This window comes from Apostichopus japonicus, chromosome 19 (assembly GCF_037975245.1).
Source record: "Apostichopus japonicus isolate 1M-3 chromosome 19, ASM3797524v1, whole genome shotgun sequence".
NCBI classification, from domain to species: Eukaryota; Metazoa; Echinodermata; class Holothuroidea; order Aspidochirotida; family Stichopodidae; genus Apostichopus; species Apostichopus japonicus.
This window is the reverse complement of record NC_092579.1, coordinates 16,131,969-16,149,516: the sequence shown is the minus strand read 5'-3', so window position 1 is coordinate 16,149,516 and position 17,548 is coordinate 16,131,969. Positions and strand designations below refer to the sequence as shown.

General features: G+C 35.5%; 2 protein-coding genes across 4 annotated transcripts in view; one reads left to right on the top strand and one right to left on the bottom strand.

Annotated features, from left to right (window-relative positions):
• LOC139959985 (heparan sulfate 2-O-sulfotransferase hst-2-like) overlaps positions 1–17,548 on the bottom strand; it is a 60,608-nt gene that overhangs the window by 11,985 nt on the left and 31,075 nt on the right. The gene's annotated exons all lie outside the window — the stretch shown is intronic.
• Positions 3,110–15,222, top strand: LOC139960328 (N-lysine methyltransferase KMT5A-A-like). Of its 2 annotated transcripts, XM_071958628.1 has the most exons (5): positions 3,110–6,715; positions 7,960–8,067; positions 13,449–13,602; positions 13,754–13,967; positions 14,538–15,222. In XM_071958628.1, exons 2-5 carry the CDS (start codon positions 7,968–7,970, stop codon positions 14,715–14,717), a joined length of 648 nt encoding a protein of 215 aa, XP_071814729.1. In that variant the 5' UTR covers positions 3,110–6,715; positions 7,960–7,967; the 3' UTR covers positions 14,718–15,222. The 2 variants fall into 2 exon arrangements, with proteins under 2 accessions (XP_071814729.1, XP_071814728.1); XM_071958627.1 differs by having other exon boundaries at positions 3,110–8,067.

The following is a 17,548-nucleotide window of genomic DNA, read 5'->3' as shown; positions in this document are numbered from 1 at the left end:
GTAACACATTTCGATAGAATCTACTTTTGAAGACAGGCTTCTTCATGTTGATACTGAAAATTCAGCAGGTTGGAGGTACAGCCAACTTTCAACTCTTGAGATATTGTATTTACAAGCTGTCAATGTTTTCACATTCAACTACGCAAGCAGATACCAATTGCGGACACACGGGGTGCCGAACGGTCCGATCGAGTGCATATATTTTGTGCAGAGTTAAAAAAAAAATACAGCTAAATTATACTGATTATCGAAGATAATATTTAGGTCATCGAATCGCCATTGAAGAGTGGGTTTTAACCTTTATTGAATGTATTTTAGTACATGTCCCGTGTCTGTAGGTGAAATTACCAAAATTGTCTTTGGTTTGCAGGTATGTTTCCTCCTAGTGAGTGTTTCTAGTTTTCCCCTTATGGTCTTAAAGTCAAGAAATCAAACAGAATAAGTTCTCTTCTTCATTGGAGGGGTATTGGGTAATTTAATTATTTCATAAAAAATGACCAGATCAAGCTGGGACTAGATCGCGATCCGTGTCACCATAAGCGTAAGACGGTTCAGAGTCTGAGCCTTGAACAGTCATCAACCTGAAAACATATATCACATGTTAATAGGTTTGCCTCAAAGACGTTCAACTGGAATACTGTAAAATGAAAATATTCTCTTTGGTTTCGCTCGCAGTTTATTATCACTCATATTGTGACAGACTTCATTAAAAATTGCAACAACTCAAGTTGTTACAAATTGGGACAAGTATATTCCAATTGCGACAAGAATTGTAGCACATTTCGATAGTGTCTAATTTTGAAGACAGGCTTCTTCATGTTGATACTGAAAATGCAGCAGGTTGGAGGTACAGCCAACTTTCAACTCTTGAGATATTGTATTTACAAGCTGTCAATGTTTTCACATTCAACTACGCAAGCAGATACCAATTGCGGACACACGGGGTGCCGAGCGGTCCGATCGAGTGCGTATATATTTTGTGCAGAGTTTAAAAAAAATACAGCTAAATTACAATGATTATCGAAAATAATATTTAGGTCATCGTATCGCCATTGAAGAGTGGATTTTAACCTTTATTGAATGTGTTTTAGTACATGTCCCGTGTCTGTAGGTGAAATTACCAAAATTGTCTTTGGTTTGCAGGTATGTTTCCTCCTAGTGAGTGTTTCTAGTTTTCCCCTTATGGTCTTAAAGTCAAGAAATCAAACAGAATAAGTTCTCTACTTCACTGGAGGTGTATTGGGTACTTTAAATATTTCAAAAAATATTTTCGGGGGGGGGGGGGGTGGGGTTGGGGCTATTTATCACTCAAATGAAAAAAATCAATCATTCACTTCATTTCAACTGAGCATTTGGAATGAAGTGAACAATTAAACATTTTGCAGAAAAATGTTGAGTTGACGAGACAAGATAAATTGTCGATAAACATTTTGCAGAAAATGTTTCAATTGCTGTCTGAGAATGAAGGTAACAATTGAACATAATGCAGCAAAATGTACAATTGACGAGATATGATAAGCTGTCAATTAAACATTTTGCCGAAAATTGTTCAATTGCTCAGTTAAAGCAACTGAGCAATCCAACATTTTTCTGATATTTGATAAGATTTTATCTTGTTATCTAAACAATTTACTGAAAAATGTCACCTTATGGGGCAAAGTTTTTCTTATGTTGATGGCACTTTTATGCTTCCGTAGATTAGCATTGCGCGTTTTACTTGTATACTCTAAAAATAATAAACGTATATCCTGAACTTACTTGAAGCTAACGAACATAGTCAACCCATCCAATAGTAAAATTAATGCATAAATTATCCAAATTGAAGCTGGCAAACGTTGTACAGTAGTTCTATTAGGCATTATTATTTTTTCAAAATCATACGAAGTTTTGTATGGTGGAGTATAAGGATCGCGAGAAACAATTTCTCAATGTGACAAGGAAAACGTGGTAAATATGACTGATTATAGGTCAATTTTGACCGAAAATTTTAGGTCATTCACAAATTACAAGAATATATGTAAATTAGAGTGCGACAGTCGGAAAATAAGAGTGCGAAAGACGAAAATTTCGACTGTTGAACTAAAATTTTCCACATGTCCCGTGTCTGTAGGTCAAATTAATACCAAAATTGTTTTTGGTTTGCAGGTATGTTTCCTCCTAGTGAGTGTTTCTAGTTTTCCCCTTGTGGTCTTAAAGTCAAGAAATCAAACAGAATAAGTTCTCTTCTTCATTGGAGGGGTATTGGGTAATTGAATTATTTCAAAAAATGACCAGTTCAAGCTGGAACTAGATCGCGATCCGTGTCACCATAAGCGTAAGACGGTTCAGAGTCTGAGCCTTGAACAGTCATCAACCTGAAAACATATTTCACATGTTAATAGGTTTGCCTCAAAGACGTTCAACTGGAATACTGTAAAATGAAAATATTCTCTTTGGTTTCGCTCGCAGTTTATTATCATTCATATTGTGAAAGACTTCATTACAAATTGCAACAACTCAAGTTGTTACAAATTGGGACAAGTATATTCCAATTGCGACAAGAATTGTAGCACATTTCGATAGTGTCTAATTTTGAAGACAGGCTTCTTCATGTTGATACTGAAAATTCAGCAGGTTGGAGGTACAGCCAACTTTCAACTCTTGAGATATTGTATTTACAAGCTGTTAATGTTTTCACATTCAACTACGCAAGCAGATACCAATTGCGGACACACGGGGTGCCGAGCGGTCCGATCGAGTGCATATATTTTGTGCAGAGTTAAAAAAAAAATACAGCTAAATTATACTGATTATCGAAAATAATGTTTAGGTCATCGAATCGCTATTTAAGAGTGGGTTTTAACCTTTATTGAATGTGTTTTAGTACATGTCCCGTGTCTGTAGGTGAAATTACCAAAATTGTCTTTGGTTTGCAGGTATGTTTCCTCCTAGTGAGTGTTTCTAGTTTTCCCCTAATGGTCTTTAAGTCAAGAAATCAAACAGAATAAGTTCTGTTCTTCATTGGAGGTGTATTGGGTACTTTAAATATTTCAAAAAATGTTTTCGGGGGGGGGGGGGAGGGGGGTTGGGGCTATTTATCACTCAAATGAAAAAAAAATCAATCGTTCACTTCATTTCAACTGAGCATTTGGAATGAAGTGAACAATTAAACATTTTAAAGAAAAATGTTGAGTTGACGAGACAAGATAAATTGTCGATTAACATTTTGCAGAAAATGTTTCAATTGGTCAGACAGAATGAAGGTATCAATTGAACATATTGCAGCAAAATGTACAATTGATGAGATATGATAAGTTGTCAATTAAACATTTTGCAGAAAATTGTTCAATTGCTCAGTTAAAGCAACTGTGCAATCCAACATTTTTATGATTTTCGATAAGATTTTATCTTGTTATCTAAACAATTTACTGAAAAATGTCACCTTATGGGGCAAAGTTTTTCTTATTTTGATGGCACTTTTAAGATTCCGTAGATTAGCATTGCGCGTTTTAATTGTATACTATTAAATATTAACGTATATCCCGAACTTACTTGAAGCTAACGAACATGGCCAACACATCCAATAGTAAAATTAATGCATAAATTATCCAAATTGAAGCTGGCAAACGTTGTGCAGTAGTTCTATTAGGCATTATTATTTTATCAAAATCATACGTTTCTTGGTTTCTTGGTATTAATATTGATAGTAAACTCTCTTGGAATAACCATATTTCGTCAGTATGTAACACTGTAGCAATAAATACTGGTATATTATCTAAACTGAAATTTTTCCTCCCACAGCATGTCCTTAGAATGCTGTATCAAACACCAGTTCTGCCACACTTATCCTATTGTACAACTATTTGGTCTGGTACATACAATGTAAACATTGACCGCCTAAATATTCTCCAAAAGAGACTATACGTCACATTGCTAATGCCCCACCACTTGAACATACTAGTGGAATATTCAAGTCCCTAAATTTATTAAAACTCGGTGATATTATAACAGTCAAGGTTGCTGCCTTTGCTTACAAAGCATGGAATGGATTACTGCCAGTCACTTTTAATGACTTTATTTGTAGTAACAGAGTCTTACATAACCATCACAAAAGACAAGCCAACAACGCTCATTGCAATTTTTACCATAGTAACATAGGGAAATTCGGTCATCGTAACAGAGCAATACAAATCTGGAATGATCTATCAAAAAATGTGAAGTTCATAACTTCAAAACCCACATTCACCAGACATTTGAAAAAGGAATTTATTAACTCGTACTAGTAATATTTTATTACTGTATTACTGTATAATATTATTACTGTATATTTAATCCTTACGTATATTCTACATTGAGAAATTGTTTCTCGCGATCCTTATACTCCACCATACAAAAGTTCGTATTCATTCATTTATTTATCGCCAATTGTGTACAAAGGGAAAGGAAGTCTCCTAAAAAGTCATAAAAGACTTAACAAGGTAGGAGACTCCCTGGGAGAAAAGAAAAGAAAAATGAACAAATATTGATAATACAACAAGGAAAACGACTGGACCGAAAATTTTAGGTCATTCACAAATTACAAGAATATATGTAAATTAGTGTGCGTCAGTCGGAAAATAAGAGTGCGACAGTCGAAAATTTTGACTTTTGCACTAAAATTTTCCAAATATCGTCAGTTTTACCAAGATTGGGGGAGTGTGACCCCACACCGCCCCCTCTAGCGACGTCCCTGGTAGTACGGCGTGCTCTGTGCATATGTCATGATGCACTCAGTTTAATATACACAGGGTTTGACCATAGGCATACGGGACCATTTCGGTTTGTGGGGGAGCAGTGTTTCTTCTTAATAATTTTGGGCGATAGTGCAAAAAGCGTGGTAGCCCAGATGAGCTGCTCTTACGAGAAAATATTCGGGCATCATGATGCTAAATAAAGAAAATCATTAGGCTTATAAAGTTATATCAATATTAATGTCACAAAACAAATAACACAGAACGCTCTCCACGGAATTTTCGGGCAAAAATATGAAAAGATTCGGGCAAGCTACTACATATTTTTTTCTCCCCTTAGGCTGCCCGAATTTGTCAGGACTTTTGCCCGAATTTCTTGTCCTCTGGAAATGGGGGGGGCAGTCTGCCCCCTGCCCCCCCCGCCTCGTACGCCTATGGGCGTGACTTGTTCCTATACACGGCGCGGTGTACCATATGTGTGCAGTTTGCATGTAGGTTATTTGTTTATACTGTATACATATATTTGTATATAAAATTTAAGTGTTATGCCGGCAAACACTTTACCTACGATCTCTTCGCTGTTGGTGAATATCACGTCTTAAACTACGATTTAAGAAACGGCTGGTTCAAACATCTCACTAATTCTTTCGGCGACTTTAATTCATATTCATTTAGAACAATAGCATTTCCTTGGTATAAACTCGTACAGGGATTATACGACGTGTCTACGCGGCGTCTACGCGGCAATTTGTTTGTCAACGGGTTTATACGCGGTTGTACTTTTTAATACGACTTTTATACGATCATGTGCGCGTACACATATCCAGTAATTAACGCGAGCGGGACTGTAGACTATTTTTTTAGGAGTATTTATATTGTTTCATTTCATTTATATTATTTATATCATATCATGAAGCTGCATGGTGATCGGCTGAGAATGAATGCCGTTATTAAATAGAATCCGAACCGGTAATAAGTTTAATTCGTATGGACATTAAATCAGCAATTATTTCCAGTATGGCCTATACCATAGTCGGATGTGGCTGAATTGTTGTCGGAAGTGAAAATATGCAGAAATATATTCCCGCAATACAATTGGTCAAATATTTGTCAGCAATAAATCGAATATGTATATATGTCTGCATTAAATTAAATATATGCTGACTATAAATCGACTATATGCTGACAATAAATCGAAAATATGCCAACATAAAATCAATTACAGGCTATGCCCTCTTAGAATTGATTTTATGCCAGCATTTATATGAATATATGCCAGCATTTATTTGAATATATGCCAGCATTAATTCGAATTCATGTCTACATGAAATCAAAGTTATGTAGATATAAAAATGTATTTGATTCAGAATTAATGTCAGTATTAAACCAAATTTATGTGAGCATTAAATCGAATATATGTCGGCATAAATTTCCTAATTTTGTCCACTGTGGCCAACCATATACGTTCTCTATGATCAGGGAACTGCTTCAAGTGATTAATAAATCCAGAAATCTCACTGTATCAAGCAAGACACTTAATTAACAGCACATAAATTTAAGTTAAGGGAGGAATGTCCAGATACAACCTTGAGCTGTTGTCAGCCTGGTGTTTATATCAGGGGCAAGCCCTGGACGCTCTAAAGTGTGTTAATTTATTAATAGATCGACATTCAGGTTAACTTGTACAGTACGAACAATGATTACATAGTTTCAAGCTGGATCTTTCCAAAGGCGGGAAAAAAGCTGGATCTGTTCAAAGGCGGGAAAAGTAGTGGTTATTGCCATATACTGAGTCACTACTCACTGGGTTATGACGTTGACTGTCTGTGATTTCTTCATCATATCTGATTGTATGATCCCTGAGACAACCGCAAAGGCCTCTTTACTGAAAGTTTTCGGACCGGCCGATAACCAAATGAGGCAAAGTCTGGACGTTCGCAATCTGAAGCCAAATTATATTCGTATCTAACCGTTTTTCGATTTAATATTACATTGCTGCTCAAGAGGTAAGTTCCATTTGCCTTTTTTTATTTTACCCCTTATGTGTAGCTACTCATTAGCTTAAGAAATAAATATATATATATTATAAGCGTTGGTAAATATATCACCTAGGTCTAGGACGTCTAAGACTAAAAGACCTTTACACCTACGATCGACCGTTTCTTCATCGTCATCCTAAAACTGACATAGCCTATTGTATTTAAAGCAACCAATCAATCTGATGTTAGAAAGTCTATAGTAAATTAATGTATGTTCTCGACCACCACATGTGTTTAAAATGAAGAAATTTTAAATATCAAAATTTCCAAAACATTTCAGAAAAGATATCTTTACACACTGTGTTTGTATTTGCCAGTGGCCTAACCACATCGGCTGTTACGGATTTCCAAGGTATAATTAGAAGACAACTAATTGTAATTGTTTGTTTCATGTTTTCTTAAGAAGCATTTGAGTAACATTTAAGTCTTTTTTAATCATTTTTGGTGCTTTAAATGTGGATTTTTAAGGCTTAAGTTTGGCAATGACTAGCCATGGCGTGGCCAAGGGGGTCTTGACTCTTGTTAACTAAATACTAGTAGTAGGCCTAGTACTAATTACTATGTAGCTTTAAGGTAACTAAGGCTACGTGGGTACAGTTTGGGCATTACACGCCTAATCTTGCAGTCTCAAGGTTGATTTAGCAATGTGGTCACAGGGAAAAGGCTGTGAATTACATACATGTATGATGTAGATGGAAGGAGGACCTCATGTTAGGGAGATAACTGACTATTGTAATAGAAAACCAGATAGCTGCACACTTATTGAAGAACACTATAGTCTATAGGTCAAATCAGGGCACAGTGGTTGGAATGAATTCATCTGAAATTGCAACAATAGTCAAGTAGCTAGGCTACACTTTATTTCTTGTGACTGCTGTGAGCTGATAACTACCTTGAGCTTGTAAAATTAGATAGGATTGGATCTACAGCAGGTATTCAAAGTTAATGTAGTTCTTGCAATAGACCAGCCTCTTCCCAGTGAGACTTTGCCTCATTAACATAACAATGCATATCACATGAAATCACTCAATATATACTCATATTAATTTCCTCATTGTTGTATTAAAATTCAAAGACTATAGTAATGTGAAATATAACATTGGGTATATTGTTATATGAATATTTAACATAATGAATCTTGAAAATGGGTTAAGCCTTTTTGTAATATGATTGATATGTTATGCTAAATATGAATTATCATTGCTTTTCAGTCATAATTATGAGAAGAAAGCGAGAAAAGCCGGAGGAAGTAGCACGGTCATATGTAAAAACAAAAAAAGACAGAGATGGCTTTCTCGTACAGCAAGTTCCCCTTAAAGGTAATGTCCTGCAATTATTTTTTGATATACTATTTATGTACATGACTGATTCAACTTAACTTGCAATTTGCCTCTTTTGCACTGCTATTAATCCCACCTGCCCTAATCGTGATGTGGGCCTTAAGTGTTAATTAATGTGGAAGGTACAGTTCACACGGTTGATGAATTGTTGTGACACATTTCCTGCTCCAATTTGTTAAACAAGGAAAGAGAAGGAGTCTTTAAAAAAGCCTATCTCTGAGATTGGATTAAGTTCTAATTCTAATGCAATTTACTGCAGCTAGAAAACTGACCCTGACACATCCTGAAAAAAAAAATTAAGAATATTTTTATTAATAATAATTCTAAGAAAAAGCCAAAGGCATAATAAGAGGATCTTTATGAAAATAGTCAAGCTTATAATCTACATGGTTCATTATCTTGGCAGGGGTGGGGGTGGGTTGGTCACACTATTAACTTGAAATTTGTGAAATTATTAGTGCTTGTACAGGTTCTCTGGAACCTTACCGACTGATAATTATCTATATCCAGAAGTGCTACCAGCTTGCTCCAGTCCTTTTTTTCACAATTTCATTTTTAGCTGATTCATGATCCTCAAGCACAAAGCTCTAGCATACTATATTTGACACTGATTGCACAAAAGATTTAGAAAAAAACATTAATAAAACCTTTTAATTTAATTATGTCTAAGTCCATTGGTATACCATAGAGTGACCTGAATTCAGGTCAACAAAATGTAATCTGTACTATCTACAACTTAACAAGCAATGGAGCCTCAAGCTATTTGTAGGTTCAGGTAACCATACCCTGCTATGGTTTTACCTCCATGTATAAACCAACCCATTTAAAGGGAATTGTTAAGAGGCATACAGTTACCTAAAATTACCTTGATGTTTCAAAACACAGATATTGGATGTTTATAGCTTTAAACAAGGGATCAGTTTGTAAGAATTAAGGAAATTAAATACAATTAATTTTAACTGTAAATCATATTAACTAAAAGAACATGCATGAAGTAGCAAAGAGTGTATTTGAAGGTCCTTTAAATATAATCTCCAACTGGCCTTTACAGACAATAGATACAGTTACATTCAAAAGTAAAAAATCAGGAGCACCATGCAATTAGTCAATTTTCATTCATGCACACTAAGGATACTTGATCCTAAGCTGAGATGATCAGCTATTTACCATATCCCTCTTACACCCTCATCTGCCCTGATCTGAAGTTTCCCTGCATCGTCATGAATTATGGATATGTTCAACCAAATCCATTGCTATTTCAGGGAAGGTAAACCTTTGGAAACATTGACATTTTTGTTATAAAATGACCCAAACTGATCCCTGAATTTAACTTTCACTAGCCTGGTCAGTAACTTTTTGACAATAAACATAACTACTTGAATTTGAGATTCAGCATATCAAATTGTCAAAGAAAACTGGAAATTTCCAATGCCATGGTTATTAGTCTGTTGCACAGATGACATAAATAGCAATGGCACAGTTTGCAACTTGGCTTGCAGTACAATTATCATGTTGTCAGTATGGGTTAACAAACCATTTCAGGCAATTTAATCTAGTAATATAATTCTAATTGGTCTGGGTTAAAAGCGTGTTACACTCCGTTGAATCCCCTGATTATTTCAGGGTGTGGATAAGAATTTTTTTTTAGGTTACTTGGTTTAAGTGTCACTAATAGGTGACGTGTATTCACATAAATTGCATACCAGCAGTTGCCACATACTAAGTACTATTACAATGCAAACATTGGAAACCTGTTTTAGATATAATGCAATCTTGATTTCATTGACATTGGTTGTTGAAAATTCTTCAATTAAATTTTAATTTGCTGTCATTAACTAAACTTTTTAACAAGGATTAAATAAAGTAACATGTTAAAGCTTGGTGATCATGTGTACAGCAGAGCCACAGCTAAACTGTGCAAGCAACCTCCGAAGCCAAATGTGCTTGTTGCTTATGACATACTAAGTGTCCACTATTATTTGACAGTGAAACACTACAGTTCCCAATACACTTAAGATTGGAATCCATCACCATCCCGAGCCAATGGAATTGAATGAACCACACAATAGTTTCACTACTGCCAATTCTTCACAGATAAAGAAGAATACACATCTTTTATCACTAAAGTTTCAATCATCTTACTATTGTTTCAAATGTAATGTAGCAGAGTGTGATTTACTCTACATATGCCTGCACTCAAAAGCCTACAATCTACTTCACCATGTAGCATGAAGACTCCAGCCCTTCATACATTCTTAGCTAAATTGCAGTCAAGGCCAAAGTACTCTGAGTATGGAATAACCTGAATGCTATGTCCCAGTACAGTATCTTGGTACAGTATTGAGGTTCAGCTAATGTTATACAACTCTCCTTGAGCACGCTACTGCTTAGTTAAAGAAAGAGAAAAATGGGAATTTTAATACCGACACCCCTTCCCTCTCCCTTTCTCCTCCAATATTATTAATATTGATCAAATGGTGTGTTGTGAAGCACATGTTATGTCACAAACAATTTTAAGTTTGCCTAATTTGGTTGAGAATGGTGGCATTCACTGATTTGCTGATGCCACATGTCCAACCATGCACCCCCATGCTCCTGGACACATTCAGATTTAAACAAGGCAACATTTACAATGAACACTCTGTATGTGCATGGATACAATGTCACATATGTGACCAAACAATGCTGGACAAGTGACTGGTTTAAGTTAAAGGCAGTCTGTATCTATATGACTATATGTCCCAAATTATAGCATGATATAAATATAGGAGTTTTAAAATAAAAATACGTTCCTGGGGTGTTTACTCTCTAAATTGTTCTCTGACATCCTAAGTGAATGTACATGATGGCTGTATGTCTCATTGAAGTAATTAATTCCCTCCAGCCTCCAGGGTGTTAATAAAAATATTTTAAGAATTGTTACCAAAGGTAACCATATTTGAAAATCTGACATATTTGGGGCCAATACAGCATATCATTATATGCAACATGCAACTAGCAGATTTTAAGAGGAGTGGTGAAATTTTTACATGGAATGTGCTTTTTGAAAGATACATATTAGGTTATTAGGTTTCTTCAATCCTGTGAGTTACTCAGATATAATGCAATTGTTTTTATTACAAAATGCCATGATCAGCTTTATTTCGAGTAACACAAGTGACTGACCTTTGTGTGATCTCAGTCAGCATCTTAATGTTCTAATGACAGCTCAACTATACTATTTCTAAGGGCCTTCAAGAGTGTATGTTAGTACTAACAGCTATCTAAGGTTTTCTATCTAGGCTAAATGTAGCTATTTAGTGATAGCGTTAGTAGAGAATTTCCAGTTTTTTGGTCAGACGTGATCGAGCATGGCCCATAGTAGTTGTTGCAATACACTTTAATGCTGTATTTTCACTATCAGCATTTTGTAATATTCTTCATGATAGAGATACAAGAGATGATTTAAAGAGGAATTGTTAATGCTTTGACTACTGAATTCAGAGTGTCTCATTATAGCAGATTCATTGTTCTTAACTACTTCTACTAACATGCATCATATATATGTCATATACAAACATTCCTAAGAGTGACCACAGCCCCATGCTTCTTAAGGTAGGTTGGTGGTTACAACAGGACATATTGTGGTTGCTAAAGGTTGGTGTAAAATACAATACTGTAGAATGAGTACAACATGTTACATCTCCCCTTTTCAGTTAAAATAAATTTAAGGACTCCGATGAGAAAAAATATACTTTTACCTAACACTGCATAACTATAAAATCAATTTCTAGCAAAGATTTGACAACTGGTTCTAGGTTACCAAATGACTATCGCTTCACTATCAGAAATAATTAAATTCCTTTGGTCACATTTCATAGTCACTGTGCCAAGGTGGTTTTGTCTTTGCTCTAATACTTCTTCATAAATCAGTGTTCGTGGTTTGGTCCTCTTAAGAGGTTTGTTCATTGTCAGAATTAACTATGTCATTGTCGTCATGTCTGTCATAACTAAATGTTTCACCAGTTTTAAGTAAATGTTTGCGGTTGCGTCTATACTGTACACCTTCAGCTGTCTCTACATAGTATGATCTGGGCTGGTCAGCCTTAGATACAATAGTGGCTGGTTACCAGCCTTTGTCAGTCTATATGCGAACGTTATCTCCTGGTTGAAGTTCTGGTAATATCTTTGTCTGTCTGTCAAAATAAGTTTTCTTTTTGTGTTTGTTTCTTCTCTACTAGTCTTTTGTGTACTGTCTCTGGCTTCAGTATTTTTGGCTCGAGTAAATGTTCAGTTGTTGGAAGTAGGGTCTTTGTCCTTCGTCCAAACAGTCGTTGTACAGGTGGTTCGAGAATATTATCTCTTGGTGTATTCCTGTAGTCTAATATAGCTAGGTATGGATCTTGTCCACTTTACTTTGCCTTCATTAGCCTTTGCAATCTGCATCCCTTTTCTCTGCCATGCCATTTCTCCAAGTTCTCAAAAGGAAGTGGTAAGATATCAATACAGTGCCATGGTCATTGGACTGTTGTACAGGTGGGGTACAACCCTCAGTCCGACAAGTTTTCAGTCCGACAACTTTTCAGTCTGAAAATAAAATACACGTTTTCAGTTGAGGAATGAAAGGAGTTTTATTGCCATGATATCACCAATAAACTGTGAAAGCCTGAACCAATAGTAAAGAAATCATTTGAATCTTTCGTATAAAGTCTGACATCACCGGCCTCAGCAAAGACTTAGGACCCCTTAACAACTATCAGTTCTACAAACATATGTAATCCAGTCTTTGCTCCTTAATCCGCTTCCTGTATAGTCATGGGTTATTTGGTTCTAATCCCATCAATGCAATTTACACTTACCTAGTGTCATACTTTCATTGTGTTACACTTTGTACTTTTCATTCGACTGCCAAGTGTGTAGACGAAAGGGGCCAATGATTCCAATATATTTTCTAAATATAATAAATATCATAAATATCATATATATTTATAAAATATATATATACATATAAATATATATAAATATATATATCTATATATATATATATATATATATATAAATATAAATATATATATATAAATATAATATATATATAAGTATAAATATATATAAATATATATATATTTATATATATATTTATATATATAAATATAAATATATATATTAATATAATATATAAGTATAAATATATATATATATATATATATATATATAAATATATATATATTTATATATATATATATATATATTTATATATATATATATTTATTTATTTATTTATATATATATTTATTTATTTATTTATTTATTTATTTATTTATTTATTTATTTACACTTTCAATGAAAACTTGTAAATATTTGCACTTTGCTTTGCGGTTTAGGAAGAGGCGTATTTGCAAGTCAAAAGTTTGAAAAGGGAGACTTTCTGCTCGAGTACTGTGGGAAACTGCTCACAGGGGAAGAAGGAGATATACTAGAGCAAAACATTTCTACTGGATTCCGATTTTTCTTCAAATCCAAAGGACAGGAATTCTGGTGAGTAAAACATTTATTGATTCCTGTAAATATATTTGTAGCTTGTTCAATAGCAAAGTGGTGGCAGGTTATACTGCTGCCTTTTTTCTGTTATTTTTTCTGGTAAGAATTTTTTTTATGTTGGCTTAATATGCTTTCGTCGTTTTCATAGTATTGATGCTTCAGAAGAACCAAGTATTGGACCAACATTTGGGCGCTTGGTGAACCATGGCCAAAAAGATGAATTGAACGTTAAGCTAACTGTAGTTGACATTGAAGGCACTCCTGCATTGTGTTTATTTGCACTTCGTGATATTCAAGAAGGGGAAGAGCTGCTATACAACTATGGAGTCAAACAACTACCATGGCTGCAGCAACAGTCTAAGGTGCGTAGTACTCACTCCTTCAATGTCATATACTGTACCAAGCAAAACTACAGTTTGAGTAGTTTTTCTTAAATGAAAAGAGATCAGTCTTGGGCAAAGTTATGGATGGATGTGAAAATTCTTATTTACACTTATCTGTTAAAATTGGATGTATACAAACATGTTCAAGTTGTTATCTAGCTGTAATAAACATATTTAAAGGTAGTTTGTGTTGTTTTAATGTTGCACATATATTATATGTGCACAGCAAAGGTGCATCATCTGTATTTTAACAAACTTCCAAACAAGGAACTAGTATGTATCTATAGTCCCTCGAAGTGTGACATGATTATCTTAAATATTGCACTGAATGGCCCAATACCCTAACCATGAAATGTTTATGACAAGGGGGTTCTTCTCTTATTCGTAATTGCTGACATGTTGTATGAATTTTGGGATTGCAAAAGATTGCTTTCTTTTAGCCTAGTACACAAAATCCTTGCCTTTTCTTGATTGACTGTCCCAATCATGATGCCATGCGGCTCTTGGTCTCAATCATGTCGCTTAATGGTTTTAATTACTTTAATTAAGGTTTCCATCAATGCAGCCAAGAATAGAAAAGAAACAGAGAGTGACAAAGAATCAGGGAATGGAGATGAAACAATGGATGAAAGAGATCATGCAGATAATATTAAACCATTTCAGGTGAGTAACAAATGTTTTTCTACTGGAAATAGCAATCTTCAAAATACTGCTAACATAACATTGTAGTAAAAGCTTCGTAGAGACAATTCATGCAAGGATCTGTAAATAGAAGTGTTAAGACTATCTTACAAGTGTACATACTTCTGCCTGTGTTTGTCTAGCAAACTTTATTTGAATGAAGACATTGTTGAGCATAGATTCCAATGTGTTAAGTTTATTCATTAGCCTCCTATATTTTCAAGCATACACCTTCAAGATGGTCCTTGGTTTGTAGACTGTGGACTTAAATATGACTGATTAATTCAGGATATCTGTGGTAGTTAGAAAACAAAAACCTTTAATGATGGTCTAGTGTTTGAGAGTGGATTCTAACCTCGCTGTTACATTGACTTTGTCAAATCATATCCACCTGAACGTACAGTGTATACCTTATGACCCTTACTATGGTCCTGTGTTTGAGGGTGGATTCTAACCTGTCTGTTACAGTTACTTTTATATGGCTACTGAATGTATAGTGTATACCTAATGACCCTTACCATGGTGACATATGGTCCTGTGTTTGAGGGTGGATTCTAACATGTCTGTTACAGTTACTTTTTCATGATCACCTGAATGTACAGTGTAAACCTAATGACCCTTACTATGGTCCTGTGTTTGAGGGTGGATTCTAACCTGTCTGTTACAGTTACTTTTTATGGCTACTGAATGTATAGTGTATACCTAATGACCCTTACCATGGTCCTGTGTTTGAGGGTGGATTCTAACCTGTCTGTTACAGTTACTTTTATATGGCTACTGAATGTACAGTGTATACCCAATGACCCTTACTATGGTCCTGTGTTTGATGGTGGATTCTAACCTGTCTGTTACAGTTACTTTTTCATGGCTACTGAATGTACAGTGTATACCTAATGACCCTTACTATGGTCCTGTGTTTGAGGGTGGATTCTAACCTGTCTGTTACAGTTACTTTTTATGGCTACTGAATGTACAGTGTATACCTAATGACTATGGTCCTGTGTTTAAGGGTGGATTTTAACCTGTCTGTTACAGTTACTTTTTCATGGCTACTGAATGTACAGTGTATACCTAATGACCCTTACTATGGTCCTGTGTTTGAGGGTGGATTCTAACCTGTCTGTTACAGTTACTTTTTATGGCTACTGAATGTACAGTGTATACCTAATGACCCTTACTATGGTCCTGTGTTTGAGGGTGGATTATAACCTGTCTGTTACAGTTACTTTTATATGGCTACTGAATGTACAGTGTATACCTAATGACCCTTACCATGGTCCTGTGTTTGAGGGTGGATTCTAACCTGTCTGTTACAGTTACTTTTTATGGCTACTGAATGTACAGTGTATACCTAATGACCCTTAAGTAGTCCTGTGTTTGAGGGTGGATTCTAACCTGTCTGTTACAGTTACTTTTTATGGCTACTGAATGTACAGTGTATACCTAATGACTATGGTCCTGTGTTTGAGGGTGGATTCTAACCTGTCTGTCACAGTTACTTTTATATGGCTACTGAATGTACAGTGTATACCTAATGACTATGGTCCTGTGTTTAAGGGTGGATTTTAACCTGTCTGTTACAGTTACTTTTTCATGGCTACTGAATGTACAGTGTATACCTAATGACACTAATCATGGTCCTGTGTTTGAGGGTAGATTTTAGCCTGTCTGTTACAGTTACTTTTTATGGGTACTGAATGTACAGTGTATACCTAATGACCCTTACCATGGTCCTGTGTTTGAGGGTGGATTCTAACCTCGCTGTTACAGTTACTTTTTATGGCTACTGAATGTACAGTGTATACCTAATGACCCTTACTATGATCCTGTGTTTGAGGGTGGATTCTAGCCTGTCTGTTACAGTTACTTTTATATGGCTACTGAATGTATAGTGTAAACCTAATGTCCCTTACTATGGTCCTGTGTTTGAGGGTGGATTCTAACCTGTCTGTCACAGTTACTTTTATATGGCTACTGCATGTATAGTGTAAACCTAATGACCCTTACTATGGTCCTGTGCTTGAGGGTGGATTCTAACCTGTCTGTTACAGTTACTTTTTATGGCTACTGAATGTATAGTGTAAACCTAATGACCCTTACTATGGTCCTGTGCTTGAGGGTGGATTCTAACCTGTCTGTTACAGTTACTTTTTATGGCTACTGAATGTACAGTGTATACCTAATGACTATGGTCCTGTGTTTGAGGGTGGATTTTAACCTGTCTGTTACAGTTACTTTTTATGGGTACTGAATGTACAGTGTATACCTAATGACCCTTACTATGGTCCTGTGTTTGAGGGTGGATTCTAACCTGTCTGTTACAGTTACTTTTTCATGGCTACTGAATGTACAGTGTACATACCTAATGACCCTTACTATGGTCCTGTGTTTGAGGGTGGATTCTAACCTGTCTGTTACAGTTACTTTTTCATGGCTACTGAATGTACAGTGTATACCCAATGACCCTTACTATGGTCCTGTGCTTGAGGGTGGATTCTAACCTGTCTGTTGCAGTTACTTTTATATGGCTACTGAATGTACAGTGTATACCTAATGACCCTTACTATGGTCCTGTGTTTGAGGGTGGATTCTAACCTGTCTGTCACAGTTACTTTTATATGGCTACTGAATGTACAGTGTATACCTAATGACCCTTACTATGGTCCTGTGTTTGAGGGTGGATTCTAACCTGTCTGTCACAGTTACTTTTATATGGCTACTGAATGTACAGTGTATACCTAATGACCCTTACTATGGTCCTGTGTTTGAGGGTGGATTCTAACCTGTCTGTCACAGTTACTTTTATATGGCTACTGAATGTACAGTGTATACCTAATGACCCTTACTATGGTCCTGTGTTTAAGGGTGGATTCTAACCT

Bases quoted from the DNA above. Each gene is read 5' to 3' on its own strand.
- LOC139960328 (XM_071958627.1), top strand. From the start codon at position 7,929: ATGCTAAATATGAATTATCATTGCTTTTCAGTCATAATTATGAGAAGA. The intron at 8,068-13,448 runs GTAATGTCCTGC...TTTGCGGTTTAG, and splicing joins ACAGCAAGTTCCCCTTAAAG to GAAGAGGCGTATTTGCAAGT. The intron at 13,603-13,753 runs GTGAGTAAAACA...TCGTTTTCATAG, and splicing joins TCCAAAGGACAGGAATTCTG to TATTGATGCTTCAGAAGAAC.